The following is an 18,306-nucleotide window of genomic DNA, read 5'->3' as shown; positions in this document are numbered from 1 at the left end:
TTTTTTTTAAATTTATGTTTAAAGTGCTGATGCATTAAAGTTGCATTTTCATTTCTAGCAAATTTCATGCCATTCAAGTACAAGTGAAGCAGATGAAAATTGCAATTAGGCTTGTGTGTATCGTAGCATTACATTTAGTTGTATTTATGATACAGAGACTCCAACTCTCCCGTTTTCGACGGGAGATCTCCCGCCGAAAACCCATTTTTGCAAAATCTCCCGTTCTCCCGCTTGAGATTTAATTTCTCCCGCCCTGGCTCTTTGTCTCCCGTTGGAAAGGATTTCTTACTTATTTCTATCGTATGTTGAAAAAATAAGCCTTAGATAGCACCAAAGAGCATCTAGAACCCTAGGAACTTCGCACACATCAAGTTGGAGTCTCCCGTTTGCTAGGGGTTTCAGGCGGGAGAATCTCCAGATCAGAAGGTGCTTTGGGTTGGAGTCTCTGATGATATCATGCGATTTTATGCTGCTTTGTATTCATAATGCTAATGTAACAATACAATGTGGATGCATGTGATCTTACAAGAAATCCTAAAGTGCATTGACAATGAATGCAAGCACAGGTTACACTAGTAAGCCTTACTTGTGTGTGAGAGTACTAATATCCAGCAATATTCCACCATTTGATGCAACACATTATTCACTCTGCCTTCACACTTAGTCATCAAGAACTTTTTGCAAATTTGTTTTGTTGTCATCAGTATGAGAGTATATTTCAATGTGTATTTCCTTGAATAGTATAGACAGTTTTCGGGTTCTTGTTCTCGGCATGGTTGTGCACATCATTTTGCCACATGTCGATTTGCATACAGACTTCAGCACAGCACCTTGGAATCCCAGAGTAGAGGATTCCTCTTCCGGGGCTTTGGTGCAACCATTATAAGCTAAATAATGATATATAAGCATACAAGACCTTCTTTGATGAATCAGCACCATAGAGCTACGTCAGAAAGAAAGGAAAGCTGTATAAATCCAGCTCTGTAGTACAATTGCTCAGACACGCTCTGCACGATTTCTCCAGTTTCCTTGGTCTACTCCATAAATGCCACCTGACAAGATTTGCACAAGTCAGAAAAAAACAAACACATTGTGTTCCACCCCCATTTTGCATCACGCCTGTAGTTCATGAGCCAGACTGGCTTTGACTAGGGCTGTTTTCACAAGTACCGAGAGTGAGTGATTTGAATCACAATTCTAATGATGCATCACTAGAATCGTGATTCAAATGATGCATTTTGGCCGTGTGTATGCAAACTGGAATCGTATTTCCAATCATAATTCAAATGACAGTCTGCAGATGTTTTCCAATTACATATCAGTGGCGGATCCAGGGAGGACCGCACCGGGCGCACCCCCCCCCCTTTATTTTTTGTTGAAACAAAAAGAAAAAAAATGGGGGGGGGGGGGAGAGGGGTGCATGCGCCCTCCCTTTAATTTTGTAAATGCGCCCCCTCTTTACAGAATTCCTGGATCCGCCCCTGCATATGATTCTTTAGAATTATGGATCAAAACAGTTGTGTGTGCAGTTTGACCTCCAGTTGTGTTTTGGGGCTGGAGCTTATCGTGACCTTTCATCAACTTCCGCAGAAAAACCGCAATCCTCAAACGCTCGCACTGCAGTACAGTCAAAGCACGTGCTACTTACTGCTCAAGAGAGATTGATGAGAACTTACCAAGAAGCCAAACCTCCTCTCCTCACCCTGATATTCAAAGTAACAGAATCCGCAAATCCTTTCTCGTTCGCGTGTACGGACAATAATTCTAATCGTAATCGTAACTCAGCATTGCAGTTACGTTTCTCGACCAGTGTAAAAACAGCCAGAGTGTTCTGTATTTGCTGTACAGTCTGCCAAGCCTATTTCAAGCACGAGTTACCATGACCTACATGTCTGGTAGACTGGAGATAACATCAGAAATCACCTGACTCTCACATCAGCAGCGAGTAAGCAATAAAATCTTAAAGTGACAGGTTTTAAAAGCTCTCAGATAATTCATGTTTTGAAATCTTTGTCTGCCATCAAAACTGAATCTTTCATAAATGTCAAAAATGGATGTGAAGACCACCTTATATACACTGTAAAAGTAAAAACATTGATAGCATGCATGAATGGGGTGAAGACATTATAAAATGATGCCTTACTTAAAATAGAACACACATATGTAGAGATATTAAGTATATAGATAGCACATTTTGTAGCATTTTCAAATATGAAAATAAATATAATAGTAATTTACGTAGTTGAGATTAGGACTGAAGACAGAGGACTAATGATACAATTAACTTTGTCATGATTCAGACTGAATTCTGTCAACTATGGAGTTTTGATGCAATAGCTATTTTAACAGTCAAAATACCAGTCTTCCCATTTTAATGAACTTTATGTTTAGTTTAAATCATCTGATCTCCAATTATTTTATTCAATACTTATGAAAGTGATATTGAAATGGACAAGTGCCCCATACCCACAGTCTCACAGACCCCTCAGAACACTGCATGGAGGAATGTTCTTGTAAAAGCATTCTGACTCATTAGTTTTCAGACCATCACGTAGTCAATGTCTGGTCTCATATATTGGGTATCAATATTAACGACAGCTGGAGATTGGCAGATCATGTGAAGATCAAACTGGGATGAAAATGAAACCAAAGATGCCACATACCTTACGTGCCTGGGCTGTTCACCTATAAACATACATGTACATCCCATCAAGGTGATACTTTGTCACAACTCTTCCGCCCAACCGCCTTGTTCAGTGTCAACACGTAACATAACTCCAATTAATTGCCAGTCAAATACAACAAATTTGAATACTAATTGATACTATTTTGCCCAGTGAACATCATTATTGCATACATTATTGCGTGACTGAAACATTTGGGGCTAAATTAAGGGAAAAGAAAATGAATCACACAATTTATTTCCTCGTGTAAAGTTTAAAGTGATGTTTTTGAAGCGAGAACATTTTCCAAGTGTAGTGACAAAGACTTTATTATAACAGAAACATCAACCATAAGTGTGTATTCACATTTGAATGGCTGTTGTAATAAATACCACTGTAATTTACATGGTACCATTCTCTTGTGAAATACCAGGTATTCTTGAAGGCGTTGTGCATGCATATGTACAATATTTGTACATGTATCTCCGTTGGGGAGAAAAACAAAGTGTGTCGGGTCACCCGAGAAATAGACTGCTATATGATCGATGATATTTATGACATGATTTACACTCAAATCTTGCATGCATTTTTAGTGCAAAGTTTGAAATACAAGCCTAAATACCACTGTTTTTTGTGATGTATTATATGGTGAATTTGTGTTCACATTACGAAATACGGCGGTATATTACAGATAATGTTATTGCACCTACAGTGTACTATAGAAAGGAGTGGGTGTTCTCAATTCTTGTGTATGACTGCAAGAATCTTCAAACTTGTGATATACTATGTGCAAAGTGATACAATGTGTGTTCTCATTCTGAAGAAATCATACTTATAGCGACTCTGTGTAAGTTCTCATGAATAACCAAATTTATTGTAGTTTTGATCACCTTGGAAGATTAGCTTCCTTAGATATTAACACATCTAAATGACAATGATGCATTATTTAGTTTCTGTGTATGTCTGATTAAAGTGTGAATTTAATGCATGTGTGAATCCAGAAAACATTTCAAGGTCACCAAATTTGCAAAATAAAAGAGTTCAGCTCAAGCGTGCTCTTTTGAATTAATAAAATTGCCATTATGGCATGGCATCCAGCTGAGGGCTATCCCATCATGCATATCGTTTCCTGCTGAAAGGAACATCCTGACCCAGTGGGAGATCAGTTGATAATGGTTTAAGGTCATGGAGAGTGCATCTCCAGGTAACTTCATCACATCTGATATAATTTCTTGAGTTGAGCAGAATTATCTTTAGGTTTTTCTTTGAAAAGCTGTATCTTTTGCATGAGATGCATAAATCCCACACAATGCTTCATTTTGCATCCATTTTAGGCATGTTATGAGTTTTTTTCTTTGCCAGGGTTTATGAGTGTCTTTAAAGCAAAATTTTGTAATAAAAATCATTGTTCTCTTTCATGTCATCTCTCTGTATACTGCAGAACATACTGCCAGCAACATTTGAAAAGCATTTTGTACATTACATTTTCAAAAGCAACGCTGATTTTGTTTTTATACTTCGTGCCATGGTTGAATTGGCAGGCTGACAATTTTTTTTTTTTTTTTGGAGGGATGTTATTCATTACCCCATATAAGATTTCTGTTTTGACTCTTGAGACAACTGCCTTGATACAAATGATGTATACAAAAATACTGTTAGCGTACATGTATGAGTATGTGGATTAAAGCAATTGGAGTCAGTTTATGTCTCCTATTTTATCCAGAGATAAAATTTTTTTTTTCCCCGGCTAATCTCCCAGGCTTCATTGCAAACCTCTGAGATATATTTTTCACTGTCCTTACGCAAATCTTATATGTTACCAAGATAACACCCTGACATGTATTTTGTGGCAATCTGAAAATAATTTTTTGTCCCCTTTTGTGGCTTGGTCGATTATATGAATTTTCATACTTTCATATAATTTGTTTAATATGCTTGTATGGAGATTTCATTATGTCAAGAAAGTTTCATGGAAATCACTGAAAGACTACATAAGCAAGAGCTTCCATCGCTGTGCGTGTCTTATGGATTTGGCTTGTTAGCTGACGTATCCGTGGCTGATTGAACTTGATGCTTGTAAAGTGGAGATAATGGAGCTGAGATGTAGGGACGAGGAATGACAACATTCTAGAAATGCCACTGGCACTCTGAACAATCTCAGATTGAATGCTTCTCCCTGCCAGACAGCTGCAGGAAATCAACAACAACAACAACAACAAGCAAAGAAACCCATAGAGTCATGTGACTAGAATGATCATTGCACCAGCTGGTTCTGGTATCACACATCTGCAGATTTGTGTTCCAGATTTGTATATATTTGAGATGTCTAGTCTGGCCAATTCATTTGAATGCACCTGATACCCGAAAGAGTCTTCAACCCGTTGAGGACGAGTCCCGAGTATACTCGGGCAGATGTCTATGGGAAATGCGTGTTATAGCAAAATCAAACCGTCCTCAACGGATTAAAGAGACATATTTATTTTCTATCACTTCCTTTTGCAAAGGCACGTTGACAAAGTTGACACATATTGTATTTTGTTTAAGCCAGTCCCTTTTGAGCTTATTTCAACAATTTATTTATTTATTTATTATTATTATTCATTTTTTTTTTTGCATGCAAAATAATTATCTTGTGGAAGTAACTTGTCAGTGAATCAGAGTTTGGGAATATAAAATTGGGGCTAACTTCAATGAAATTCTCTGTGATATTCAGTCAAATTATAATGTAGAAAACAGGGAGTATAAAGTGTTGGGATGATAGATATGAAATCGCCAGGTTATACCAGATGATTTGACAGAAATATATACTGCGTGGTTACCGGTATATTTATCTGGCAGTTCTAGTAGCAGATCTGTGTAATTTTGTTGAATTTGGCATCGATGGTCAGTAATGTCCAGTTGATATAAAGGCAATAAATAATATACATATTTTTTAAACAACAGAAGCATTTCTTTAACAAATATTCACTATGCTGTGTACATTCAAAATTTACATGTAATATACAAAGAACACCATTCACCACCCTGTTTTATGCAGATATACAATTTTGTTCTTGTTTTTGCCGGACTGTAACCCATTATCACTGACTACCAGTACAACTTATATGAGATATCTGCCCCCATCCCTGTGTGTTTCCATCACATAGCAGGTGTCTTTTGGAAAAGATTGATATACAGAGGTGCAGTGAAACACTCACCCTTCAATCAAGTTCAATCAAATAATGAAGATTCTCTTCTGTCCCTTCTCCCAGCAGGTTGACTTTTGATTACAGATTCAGTTCTAAAGCATAAGATACAGTAAAACTCAGTCATGCATCAGGAAGCTGTGTTGAAGTAATTAAGCTGTAGACCTTATGAAGGTTATACTCTTAGGGAGTCCAGTGAAAGCGTGATTGCAGGCCCATTCACACACGCCCCAAATTAAAGGATTTCACAAATAACTGTGAATGGACTCAAGAAAATCACTAACTACCGCCATTTGCATCGTGATACAAAAATGAATGGAGCTTCATTTTTCTTTGACACCCTGCAATGATTTTTTGCAGTTTGTGTGAACAAGACATTAAAAACAAAAATTGATTAAAAAAAAAAATCACATATGATGCAACACGCCATATTTGGTCTGAGCACTTGTCATGTAGAAATGAGTTGGTCTGACCATGGACCCTACTGAGATGAGGTTTCCCAGGGTCATGCTCTGGTAATTGTTCAGGCATGCACAATTCCGAGATATATAAAAGTTATTGGCATACAGGCGAATTAGTGTTTTGGCCATGTGTGAGTGGTAGCAATAAAATTCATTAACTTCACAATGGAAAAACAGATACTACACCGCAGTAGTTCACGTGTGTTTATTGGAGACGAGACTGATCATATGACTAGTGTAGCTGTAAGTCCACTCTTTGCAGGTAGTAATGTCCACTCAACTGTAATGGAGCACTGGCCTTAAATTTTGGCGTTAGCAGTGATGTGACAGATGTGTGTCTCTGCCAAAGAAGAGAGTTATACCCCTTTCACATTTAAAGGGATGATATAGTTTTGGTTGAGATGGAGTTTCAAGTTTCCAACTCTTTTTGTGAGATAATGAGAAACCTATTATGGAATATGAAAGAGTATATAATTCTAAGAGGAATTCAACATTTATTTAATGAAAATTGGCTTTGAAATAGCTTAGATATCCAATACAAATCAATCTTAATAAAAGGTAGGACCCACATGTAAAGATTGCTTTGTTTTACCTGTTTTGGATATCTCAGCCATATCTAAACAGATTTTCAACAAATAAACTTTGAAATCCTCTGAGATTATATGAAGAGTGTGTTCGCAAAAACTGATAAGTCCATTTTTGAAGATTTTTGAAGTACGGTACATGTCATAAAGTACAAAATAATACCTTATAAATGATATATTGGTCACTACATATTAACGGTACATTTTTGAAGTTATTGTCAAATCTTATTATTCTCCTTATTTTTCTTGACCTTTGATCGCAAATATCTCCATTTGGCAGATATGGACTTATCGGTTTTTGAGAACAAACTCTTCATATGCTTTTTAACATTTCATACATGGCTTCTATATATCTCGCAAAAAGTTGAAGGCTGGATCCTCATCTCAACCAAAAATATATACCATTTCATTTGAGATGTTCTCTCTGGCAGGAAATTCTACAACAATATGTGATACCATAGAAATAAAAGAAAGAATTTCACAAATCTTCCATTTTTGGAGTGTACCCTTATGTATTCCCTTGATCTGTTACTGAGCAAGTATTTCTATGCCTCATGCATTGTTGTACGTCTATGACATCATAATTGGTGGTGTATAAAGCCTCTGCAGTAAATTTTGCTAAATTACAGTTTGTCTGTGAAATTCTTTGTGATAGAAGTAATAGTGCAAATCAAGTCTGAGTGCATGTGAAATATGTATCTGAATGTCTATCAGACCATGGCTTGTCAATTACTATATACATTGGCAGAACAGTTATTTTGCAGGGTAGCGAAAAAGCAAGCCTAGCTTTAATGACTATGCATGGGGCTCTTTCCAATAATAGGCCCGTGCACACACAGCGAAAATTGAAATTACAATCGCGATCCAAATTTCGATTTTTTTTTTTTTTGACCGTTCATACACAAGGAAAAATCGTACTTTGCAGCAAGGAGGGAACGATCAGTGGCCAAATTGCGCATGCGCGAAACTTGCATGACCGAAGACTGACCCCGCGGTCCCAATAATGTTGACGTTCATGCGCTACGAACGATGGGATTAAAAATACCGATTTCCGAATCTCGATCGCGCTCACACACACGACGCTCGGCAAAATAATTGCGATTATTCTGAAAAATTGCACTAATAGTGCGAGTTGGATCGTGATTAGGATCGTGAAAATTAGTGAAATTTTTCTGTCCCCACGGAAAAAATTTCAAAATTTTGATCGCGATAAGAAAATCGATTTTTAAATCTCACTTTTTCCCTTGTGTGTGAACGGGCCTATTGTATGCAGAGTTTATCCATCGGTCAACTTGTTTCACTGAATCTGACACTGGAATGGAAATGCATGTATCGTTATTGCTAGGCAACATATGGCTGCTAGCTATTCCACTCCTTTTATCAATGAATGGAAAAGCAGCTGCTCTTTAAGCTGCATTACAAGGCCTATTCCCACATAAAGAATTCATGATTTTTGCATCGTTTTGCAAAATCAATGTTTTAAAACCATTAATTTTGGTTTGTGTGAACATTGCTACAAATTTGAAGAACCTCATATCAGAATGTGGTATTTTTATTTTTATTTTTTTTTCAATAGATGCAATACAAAAAGAGAATGTCTCAGTATTATATGAACTTATGGGCATTAATATAAAGCAGGTACTTTGACAAGTGTGAGTATGTGTCATAACTGAAAAATAATGGCACCTGTAACTTTTTTCTAGTTAGGTATACCCATGAACATTGAGATGGTTGTGAGCATTTTGTTTACTGCAAGTTACATAATTTTGTGTTCTTGCTGTAAACTAGATTTTTGAGTAGATGAAAAGTTGCCGTATCAGCCATACCCAGATTTAGATACTTTTTATCAAAATAATGGCTCGTTGGTGAAGCTACAGTATGGCTTTAACAGAACACTGCACCATCTGGTATATTCTACTCCAGGTTAAGGGCAAAGATATACACTTGTCTGATCCGACGGCAAACAGCAGGACTGAAATTTGCCAATAAATGTTTGCCCCGACAATTTCTGTGCAGCAATTTTTTTTCTTCTCTTGTTCACTGTACTCTAGTCTACAGCTGTTTGCTGTACTTTTGATGCTTGTAGAGGTATATACCTTTTTTTAAAAAAATTCTATGGTGGAATGATTTAGAACTGGAACCTTTAAAAAAAAGCTTTCCATTCCCATCAAGTTGATTTTACTCGTTGAAGCTCTCCACACTATATGTAAAATAATACAATTTATGATGTTATGGGACTAAAAACTCACGAATAGCACTTGTCTGCCACGTGTCAGTGAATATGTGCATCAATGTGTACACTTGATGGTAACAGTTGACTCCAGTTGGGATTTTTCAGCTGTGTGTGTACTTACACCAGAAATCAGTGATAAAGCTATACATCTTGTTACAGGGATGTTTGAATATAACCAATTCAGACAAGCCCTCCCACTTTATGTTGTCCCCACACTCAAGGTCTTTAACCCATTGAGGACTAGTCCTGAGTATACTTAGCAGGTGCCTATGGGAAATGCTTTTTATAGCAAAAACCAACTTCTCCTCAACAGGCCAAGACAAAAAGTATTTCTGCTTTCCTTTGAGGTTATCACCATTGAGGCACAGCCTGCCAGTGAGATAAAACAGGAAACAAGTGTGTTCGATGCCAGTAATGTCTTAAATTTTGATGATCAGTTAACTCGCTCTTCTTTCTTCCTAATTATACGCCTGAATTATGATGACGGTTGCTGTCAGTTATGCAATCAGCTCTTAAACATTTTGCTCCTGCCACTAGGCAAAAAGATGCAGGTATATCACTAGTAGCTGATAGGGTGGTGCTACTCCAGTGATGAACGGCTATCCCCTTGTCATGGGCTCACTAAAAAGCCTATTTTAGTTGAGACCCCTCATAATAATTTGCAAGTGACTGAAATTAGTTTCCTACCAACGTCTCAATTTAATCTTTGAATAGTGAGAATGCTTGTTAAAAGTCCTTGTAGACAATAACAACAGCAATTATAATAGCAATAGCAGCACTGCAGTGCCCAGGGTTAAACATGGGCTCATGACCAACTAACATATTATACCAGTATTCCCTGTTAATGGAGCAATTCATACAGACCTATAGGTTCATTGGTCCGTCATACAGTGATGAGTTTGAGACATATTTTTATAAAAGAGAATAGATATATATCTCCAAACCTATTCTAGGGCTTTAGCTTTCAGCATTCCAGGGTAGAAAACTGTTCATTGTTGTTTGCCGATGGGATGTTTGTTAATATGACTTCGGGATCAAAAATAGGTGACCGAAATCAACGTATACTACCCTTTTATGAGGTCACAATGCAGAAAGGTGCAGCCTGGTATGGCATTGTAGTCGGCCTGCTTTTTAGTCACAGGGTAGTATTCATTGCATGAGGTAATAAGAGTCAGGAAGAGCATTTTATCAAACAAACCCTGTGTCAATAAAGTCTTGTGAGTGGGTGTTTAGACACACTTCTTTTTATAACCACAGCAGAAATTCAATTTAATGAGATTCCTCTGTCAATATGTGTTATATTGTAGCCTCCTGCAGCTTGATTTACATTGTGGACATTTAAAGAATTATGCATTGTAACCATGGGGAAGATTTAGATGGAAAGTTGCTACTGGGATTAGCTGGGAGTTCAATGATCATGAGAGAAAAAAATTCTTATATAGCTTGCATAAACAGACAAAATGTTGCTGAAAGAACATTTGCCCATATCAATATATCGTTGGGTGCCCGTGCATTGGCCGTTAATGCAATACAATTTGTATTGCATTAACGGCCAATGCACGGGCACCCGACGAGATATGTTAATGCTCTATTTTTACCATTGCAATGAGAGGCATCAGTCAGCAAATTTCTGCAAACTTTGCAAATTTGATGACACCTGACTATTATTTGTAAATGTCATATTTTAGTATGGGGCATCACCTGAACCATTGTTCTACATTATAGTGTGAACATTTTAGATGAATGTCAAACACAATTACAAGTGCAGTCTCAAATTTGGTGCAAATTGTGGCTCACTGGCAACAGTTCTAGCCCATTTAGCATATTATATCCCATTTAACATATATGTCATTAGTGTCAATGGGAACTGTGTCAAACTCAAATGCATTTTATTATGGTATAGAATGCTATTAATGCCTGTGAAATAGATGTTAACTTTGCGATCATATTTGCTAGAGTTTTATTTCACTTTCATCCTTATTATGCTAACAGCATGTCATATAATTTCACACAGTTTCCAGCATCATCATGCTGTGAGAGCCATTTGACTTTATGTTGTAATCCATCATTAATCCTAATCATCCAACTATAGGCACACGAGACTAAAAGTCTAATCTTTTCATGCTTGAAGGATTTAACAGGCATTTGTACCACAGTGCTCTTTTATGCACATATGTGTTCAACGCATCTAAGTGCAAAAAGTTTAAATACTTCACCTATGTACAGGTGAGTAGGCAATGTGTGTTGTAGTTGCATGCAGTAGGTTTATCATACAGCATGAAATAAAAAACAAGACAACAAAACAAAAACAAATTTCAACAGAATTTTCACTGTAGAGTGAGGTTTATTATACATTTTAGATGAAATGTATCAATCAGTATATTTGGTCACCTTACTTCTGCACTGGTATCACATTATGCAAATGTGTGAAAATGCCCACCACAAAATATTCCACATTTATGATATCTGTGATACAGATGTTCGCTTGAAATTACTGTTGTTTTGTGGCATTGAAAACAATTCCGACATTTTAAAGCCGCGACGTCATAATCATGTAAGTACAAATAATTTCTTCTTAAAGTTGTATCATGAATTGTGTGTGCCAGAGAGAATGTGGACTTCTGCCAAAGAGTAAATTTTGATGAAAATAAATAAAATCCTTCAAAAAGTTATTTTTCAAGAATTATTTTTCCATCAAAAAGACATTTTCAGCATAGGAGCAGACATGCTTCTACACATGCCACTACTGAGTGTCCTTGCATAGTACCATCTGCAGATTCAATGGTTGTTAATGGAAGTCTCCTTCTAGAGATGTTTTGTCGCCGACGCTTTCTCTGCCCTCGGCCTCCTATTTGCTGTCTGCTGCATAATAAAGCAGGAAAATCTGCAAAATCCAGTTTCCATCCCCAGGTTTGACCTCCAGTACCAATGTCGCTGCCCCTGCCATTGTCCGAAGCGGACAAAGAGTTTGAAACCTTTAAGACGCAGTCTAACAGTATTGAATCAATGCACACACATATTCTCTGCTCAAGCTGTTTGCATTCATTTTTTTTTTCAACCACAAGGGTCACCCACACATGGGTTTCAGAATCAATACAGCAAACCACTGCTATGTTACTGTATGATTGTGATTATATTATGTTATGAAGTATGTGGGCATGTGTACACATGTTAGGTTATGCTTGAAATGAGAGTTCTGCATATACAGCAACAGTGAATGTAAGATCCATACCACCACATAAAAATCTGTTGGAATGAAGGTGAAAATCCTGAATAGGGTAGTTTATCAACAATTTTAAGTGAATTTGATTCTTCCAGCAGTAATGCAGACAGTTTTTATTAATGCAAGGTGAAAGTTCAACTCTAATGACTATGTACACAGTCTGACTGTTTTCTCAACTATAAAATTTGCACTAGTTGTTTGCCCAATTGTGTGAAGGTTGGAACATACTACAAATAGCTCGAGTCCTTACCATTATGATTCCTTTATTGAAGGGTATATAAAGAATGTCAATTGCAATATCATTGAGAGTAGCATTGCTTCAAATATCTGTCATGTCATCCTACCAGTTATGATCTTGTAGCTTTAATATTGCCATGTGCTTATACATGAATCTTTATCTCTATCTGTCTATATATAGTGGTATATAATCATGGTATGTCTGTGTATACATATATGTCAATTATTGTATCAATCTCTCCTTACATACCTATAGATGTATCTGCAGATTGACCTATGGTATATCTGTATGAGTGTATCATAGTTTCTTTTTTAAGCCACCAAAATTTCAGATTCAAAGATCCAAATGGGCCACCAGAGAGAGAGAGAAAAAAAAAATTGTGTAGAGCTCTATTAACCCGTTGAAGACTAGTCCTGGGTATACTCAAGCAGGTGTCTTTAGGAAATGTGTGCTAAAGCAAAATCAGCTATTCCTCAAAGGGTTAAGATGGAAGCCCTCTGTTCTTGGCCTTTTTTCAATGCCATCAAGGTTTTGCTACAGGAAATTGCAAGTGGCATCAAAATACAGGTCAAAATGTACTGCAGACTGCTTTAAAGGGTGTGTACAGTTCTGGTTGAGGTGAGGATTTAGCTTTTAACATTTTGCAAGATATTCAGAAACCACTCTATGAGATATCAAAGAGCATGCAATTCTAAGGGGTATCAAAAGTTTATTTGATGAAAATCGGTTTTGCAATGGTGAGATATCCAAAAACAAGGTGAAACAAAGAGATCCTAATAAAAGGCGGGGCCTGTCGCCTTTTATTATTATCACTTTTTTTGGATATCTCAGCCATTTGAAAACCAATTTTCATCAAATAAACGTTGAATCCTTCTTAAAATTACATGCTCTTTCATATTTCATAGAGTATCTCACTTAAGAATGTTATAAGCCTGAATCCCCACCTCAACTAGTACTGTACAGTCCCTTTAACATTTAGCAGTGAGAAACCAAAGGTTTATGCCAAATTAACAAGTCACATATCCACTGTATCAAGACACTTTATTTCAGAGTTGTGTTTATCACCATAAGCTGTAGTATTTGTTCTGCATAATACATCAGATTCCATCTTAAGTAACAAAAGTCTCATTCACTTTTTACTCCCCCCCCCCCCCCTTTCATCAGCATAATTCCATTGAGAGCTAATACTGATGCCAAGGATCACGAGCCTTAAAAGTGCAGTCACCTTTCCTGGGGATTTCCTGAGATATTTTGTTATGGAATGTCTCAATTTGTAGGACTTCCCAAGTATAGAACTCCTGAATATTTGTGCATCTTTTCTTCCAATAAGGTGGTTAAAGGGACTGTACAGTACTGGTTGAGTTGGGGATTCATGTTTTGAACATTCCTAAGTGAGATACATAATGAGAAACCTCTTATGAAATATGAAAGAGCATATACCCCTTAGAATTGCATGCTCTTTGACATCTCATAGAGTGGTTTCTGAATATCTCGCAAAACGTTAAAAGCTAAATCCTCACCTTTTGACCAGAACTGTACACACCCTTCAACACCCAAAATGTCATGTACAAGGATGTAATCTGGGCACGTTACCTAAAAGACCAACTCAACAGTACAGTAAACCAATAGATCTGTGATTCGGTGTGCTGTATCTTTATTAGAAGGACTTCTTCTTTCCTTCTTGTAAAATATGAAAGTTTTTCAGCAAACTGAAAGCTCAGCTACGCATCATTCTGGCCAGTAACGTAAAGGGAAAATGAAATCAGAGATAAAATCACAGATAAAAGTGAACTAAATTTTAAAAAAAAGAATTATCAAATCAAATAATTATTCTCATAATCATCATTATTATCATCTTCATTGTTTTGTTTGTAACGAAAGGGTCCTCACTAATGTTGATTATTTTCGTCAGCAAAAAAAGTCTATCTTTTTGCCCATCTGAAAAGCTACAAATGTATGTTTGCTTCCATATAATATATCCAACTGATGGCAATGCACATGAAATCAGTACAAATATGAAAGCATGTGGATCATATCCACATCAGTGTATTCATCATCACCTAAACTTCATCCACAATTTATGGAGACAGACTTTTTTTTCTACATATAATCTTATTTCAAATATATCAGGTTTTTTTTCCTGTCTTGTTTTTATGCATCCTCATAGATCATTTGTGCAGTCAATGTGTCGTGCAAATAGAACTTTGTGCAGCTTTCAATGTATGTTTTCACTAAACTTGCATATTGCTCTTACTTTGCCAATTTGGTGAGATTGAAGCTTAGCTCAAGCTGTACTGTTAAAGTACAAAGCTGTGTTTGTTTGCTTGAGTATAAAACAATCAGCTTGAGTATGCATTTGTCTTGTTATACATTGATGTCCCTGTGAAATACACTTTATGTTTGCTTATGTTCTTTTCCTCAACAGGAATATGTTGAATTTGTCAGACACAAGAAAAAAGGCAGAAAGCCCAGAGATGGTGAAAAACAGGTATATTTTCTTTTTTAATTTATTTAACTTCATTTCACTGGGTTATGGTGCTCTGCATTATCCGTCTCGTTTCCATCAGCTCACCTCGAGTGAGAATTAAAAATGTCACTGCTGTTATTCATGACTGTTATATTGATCACCACACATCTTTCTCTCTTCTGTCGATATCAGGATGAAATTTGCTTCAAGAAAAGTCATTTCAGATGATCAATTTTGAAAACATTTAAAAGTGATATGGAAATCAGTGCACATGCTGCTTTCAATATCTCATCCTTAGGGGTTGCTGAAGGCATCATGTTTTAGGATGTTCATCCATCTGCCCATTTGTCTGTCCAAACATCTTGTTTTACTGTAATTTAAGCAAAAACATGTGACAGATTTTTGTGCCTGGATCAGGAATGCTGCATAATTATGATGTACGTATACTGATCGTATTCTGGGCAGAATCCCTCAAGGTTCATGGTCACCTTCCTGTAGCCAAAAGTGACATTTTCTGTGGTAATTTTATCTACTATGAATTTCTGACGATAGTATCATTATGTAGGAAGTGTAAAAATGAGTACCGATGGAAGATAGCAAAATTGTGAAACACTTTATACAATTTTACTTACCACATAAACTACTATACTCGCAAACAGATCGAGAAGTTTGTCGGGGGTGAGGGAAATATCCCTAGTTGGAGTGGGAAGTTGCGGGAGAAGTTTTGCGAGAAGTTTTGCGGGAAGTTTGCAGTCACACTGGTAAAACTTTTGGATCTTAAAGATCGCGAACTTAATCTTCTTGATCTTTTGCCAGTCTGACCACCCCTATAGACTGGTTGGGCACATTGCTTGCTTCACTTTCCTTTGCATTTATCATAGTGAAAGTTGACTGCCTCCTCTGATATGATCGGAGTCAGGTAAGGTATTCTCGGAGCAGTTTTAGAAACAAAGCAGTATTTGAAGGAGAAACTTGTTAAAGTTTGCCCCAGATTTTACATCATGTAGACTAGCCAAGTAAAGAGAGTATAAAGAGAAACAACATAGAATTGCTGCAGACAATGTATCACATTATGAAAGAAAAGGAGGGAAAAATTAACAAGGACTGTGTCATAACCATTTTGTCATCATTAAGAATAATCTCAGCAGAAAATATCCATGAAACTTCAGTAGATAAAATACATCAAGACCATGTTGATTTTACAAGATGCTTCCTTGCATTTGATTATGGGACCCCCCCCCCCCCCCCACTTTTTTTTTTTACTTGTACTTTCTCTGGGTGGTACATTGGCTGTAATACTGTCAGTTACATTTATCAAAGTATCCATCTCTATTTACAGGCATGACAAGCTTCACAAACAAAAGTTCACCGATTTATTTATTACACCTCATTGATATCATATCCTAGCATTTTACCTGCTTATAAATATATACTCAGCAAATCCCTTTCCCTTTAATCTGTAGCTGCTTGTCACATCAGAATTCAGCGGTTCGTTTAAATCCAAACCAGAATTAGGTAGATTAGTTCACAAGCGTAGACATTTCCTGTGTAATCAGACATGTGGGTGTTCATGCAACGACAAACAACCTGTGCTTATACTGTGCATTTAATCGGAAGTCCCCCCCCCCCCTTTACATTATTGTTGTTAATATTTTTGTGAAGTGGATGTTATGAACCACAGGTTGCAAATTAAGATGGGTGGTGCTGCATAGACAACAGACACTCTGTATCTTCATCCCCTTAAAGGGGAAGGCTAGTAACTGATCAGTGGGAATCAGTGGAAATACTTGGAGATGATTGTTCCTATCCTTATGGGATTCATTCAAGAGTTCATTGTATATCTATTGTTGTGTGAAAATGATTTGCTTCAGAACGGTCTCATATTCAAGTAATGTGCAGATTAATGCCCCGTCACTGACCAGGGACGCTAACCTGGAAGCATTAAACTGCACATTACTTGAATATGAGACCATTCTGAAGCAAATCATTTTCACACAACAATAGATATACGATGAACTCTTGAATGAATCCCATAAGGATTGGAACAATCATCTCCCAGCATTTCCACTGATTCCCACTGATCAGTTACTAGCCTTCCCCTTTAATGAGAGGTTGTGCTCTGTTGGAGTTCAGTCAAAAACAATTTGATATTAATGTTTAGCTCTATACCCAGTGGTTCACTGTAGCCTAGAGATAATCAATTCATTTACTTTCTGTTCAGATTTTGGTTGTGTATCCTAGCGTGTCAGTTGTTCTGAGAACAAATTGAGAGAGAGAAAAAAAAAAGAAAGAAGAGAAAACACAAAGGTTGGGTTCAGAATGGTAAAAATGTTTGAATATTGACTCCAGACCCTGTATTTTCATTTTGAAAGTTTGCCTATGTCAGATTTAAGTTGACTTTTAGGCCTGTTTATGTTATAAGCCTGTTTGAAGTCAGTGATTGTAATCCACATCAGCCTCTTACTTGAACAAAATCATTGTAAGAACTCTGGTTTTGTTTAGAAATATGGTATGTGTATTTGGCTAAAACCACCACAGAAATATCAAATTTTTTAAAATTAGACTGATGGTACATCCTTTCAGAATCTTCATTTGAGTCTTAGAATTGGGAGACAGATTACGATTCTATGACACCTGTGAATACTTCTGTATCCAATGTGACAAACATGTTTTGACTTTATAGGATAATGTAATGATTGTAAGGGTGTAGTGTGGTAAAGTATGCAAAGTACTTGTTTGTTTATTTGAGTAACTTCATTGTGAAATTTGGTTATTTAAAAACCCTGTCTTCACATGCATATAGTAGTATGTCTTTACCAAACCATTGTAAAATTGAAGGCAAAATGTTGAAGTTCAAGAATGCTTTCCTCAAATCAAACAAGAGGGTAATGAGTCGCGTGTGAATTTTTGTATTTACAAAATCCTGCTACAGTGCTAAATCTTCACAATGAACATACAATTTGTCAATGGTGACAGCAGCAATAATTGTGTTTGTATGTAGAGAAAGCAAAATATGAACAGGTCCTGGTCTTATTCTAATTAACCATACAATGTAAGTCATTCAATAGTCAGATTAGAATTAGAAAGATTAAACTTTGAAAGGATCTGTTCACAAGAGAATGAATTTGATGTGGTCACAGTGCTTCTTTTGGCAAACTTTGAAATGCTTTTATAATGATATGAGTGCTCTTCTCTCTCAGACCAAAGAACCAAAAACTTATTGAATCATTAACTCATCTGTTGGAAAGGGAC

At 36.7% G+C, this 18,306-nt stretch overlaps 1 protein-coding gene across 1 annotated transcript in view; it reads left to right on the top strand.

Moving 5' to 3' along the window:
- LOC139735477 (piezo-type mechanosensitive ion channel component 2-like) overlaps window positions 1-18,306 on the top strand; it is a 123,167-nt gene that overhangs the window by 23,960 nt on the left and 80,901 nt on the right. The window contains exon 7 of the mRNA XM_071646233.1: window positions 15,013-15,075. Within this exon, the coding sequence (XP_071502334.1) occupies window positions 15,013-15,075 (63 nt within the window). The remainder of the gene's footprint in view (window positions 1-15,012; window positions 15,076-18,306) is intronic.

This window comes from Diadema antillarum, unplaced genomic scaffold, assembly GCF_040938485.1.
Source record: "Diadema antillarum isolate AM-2024a unplaced genomic scaffold, OU_Dant_1.0 seq00000581_RagTag, whole genome shotgun sequence".
NCBI lineage: Eukaryota > Metazoa > Echinodermata > Echinoidea > Diadematoida > Diadematidae > Diadema > Diadema antillarum.
This window is presented reverse-complemented; position numbering and strand designations above follow the sequence as displayed.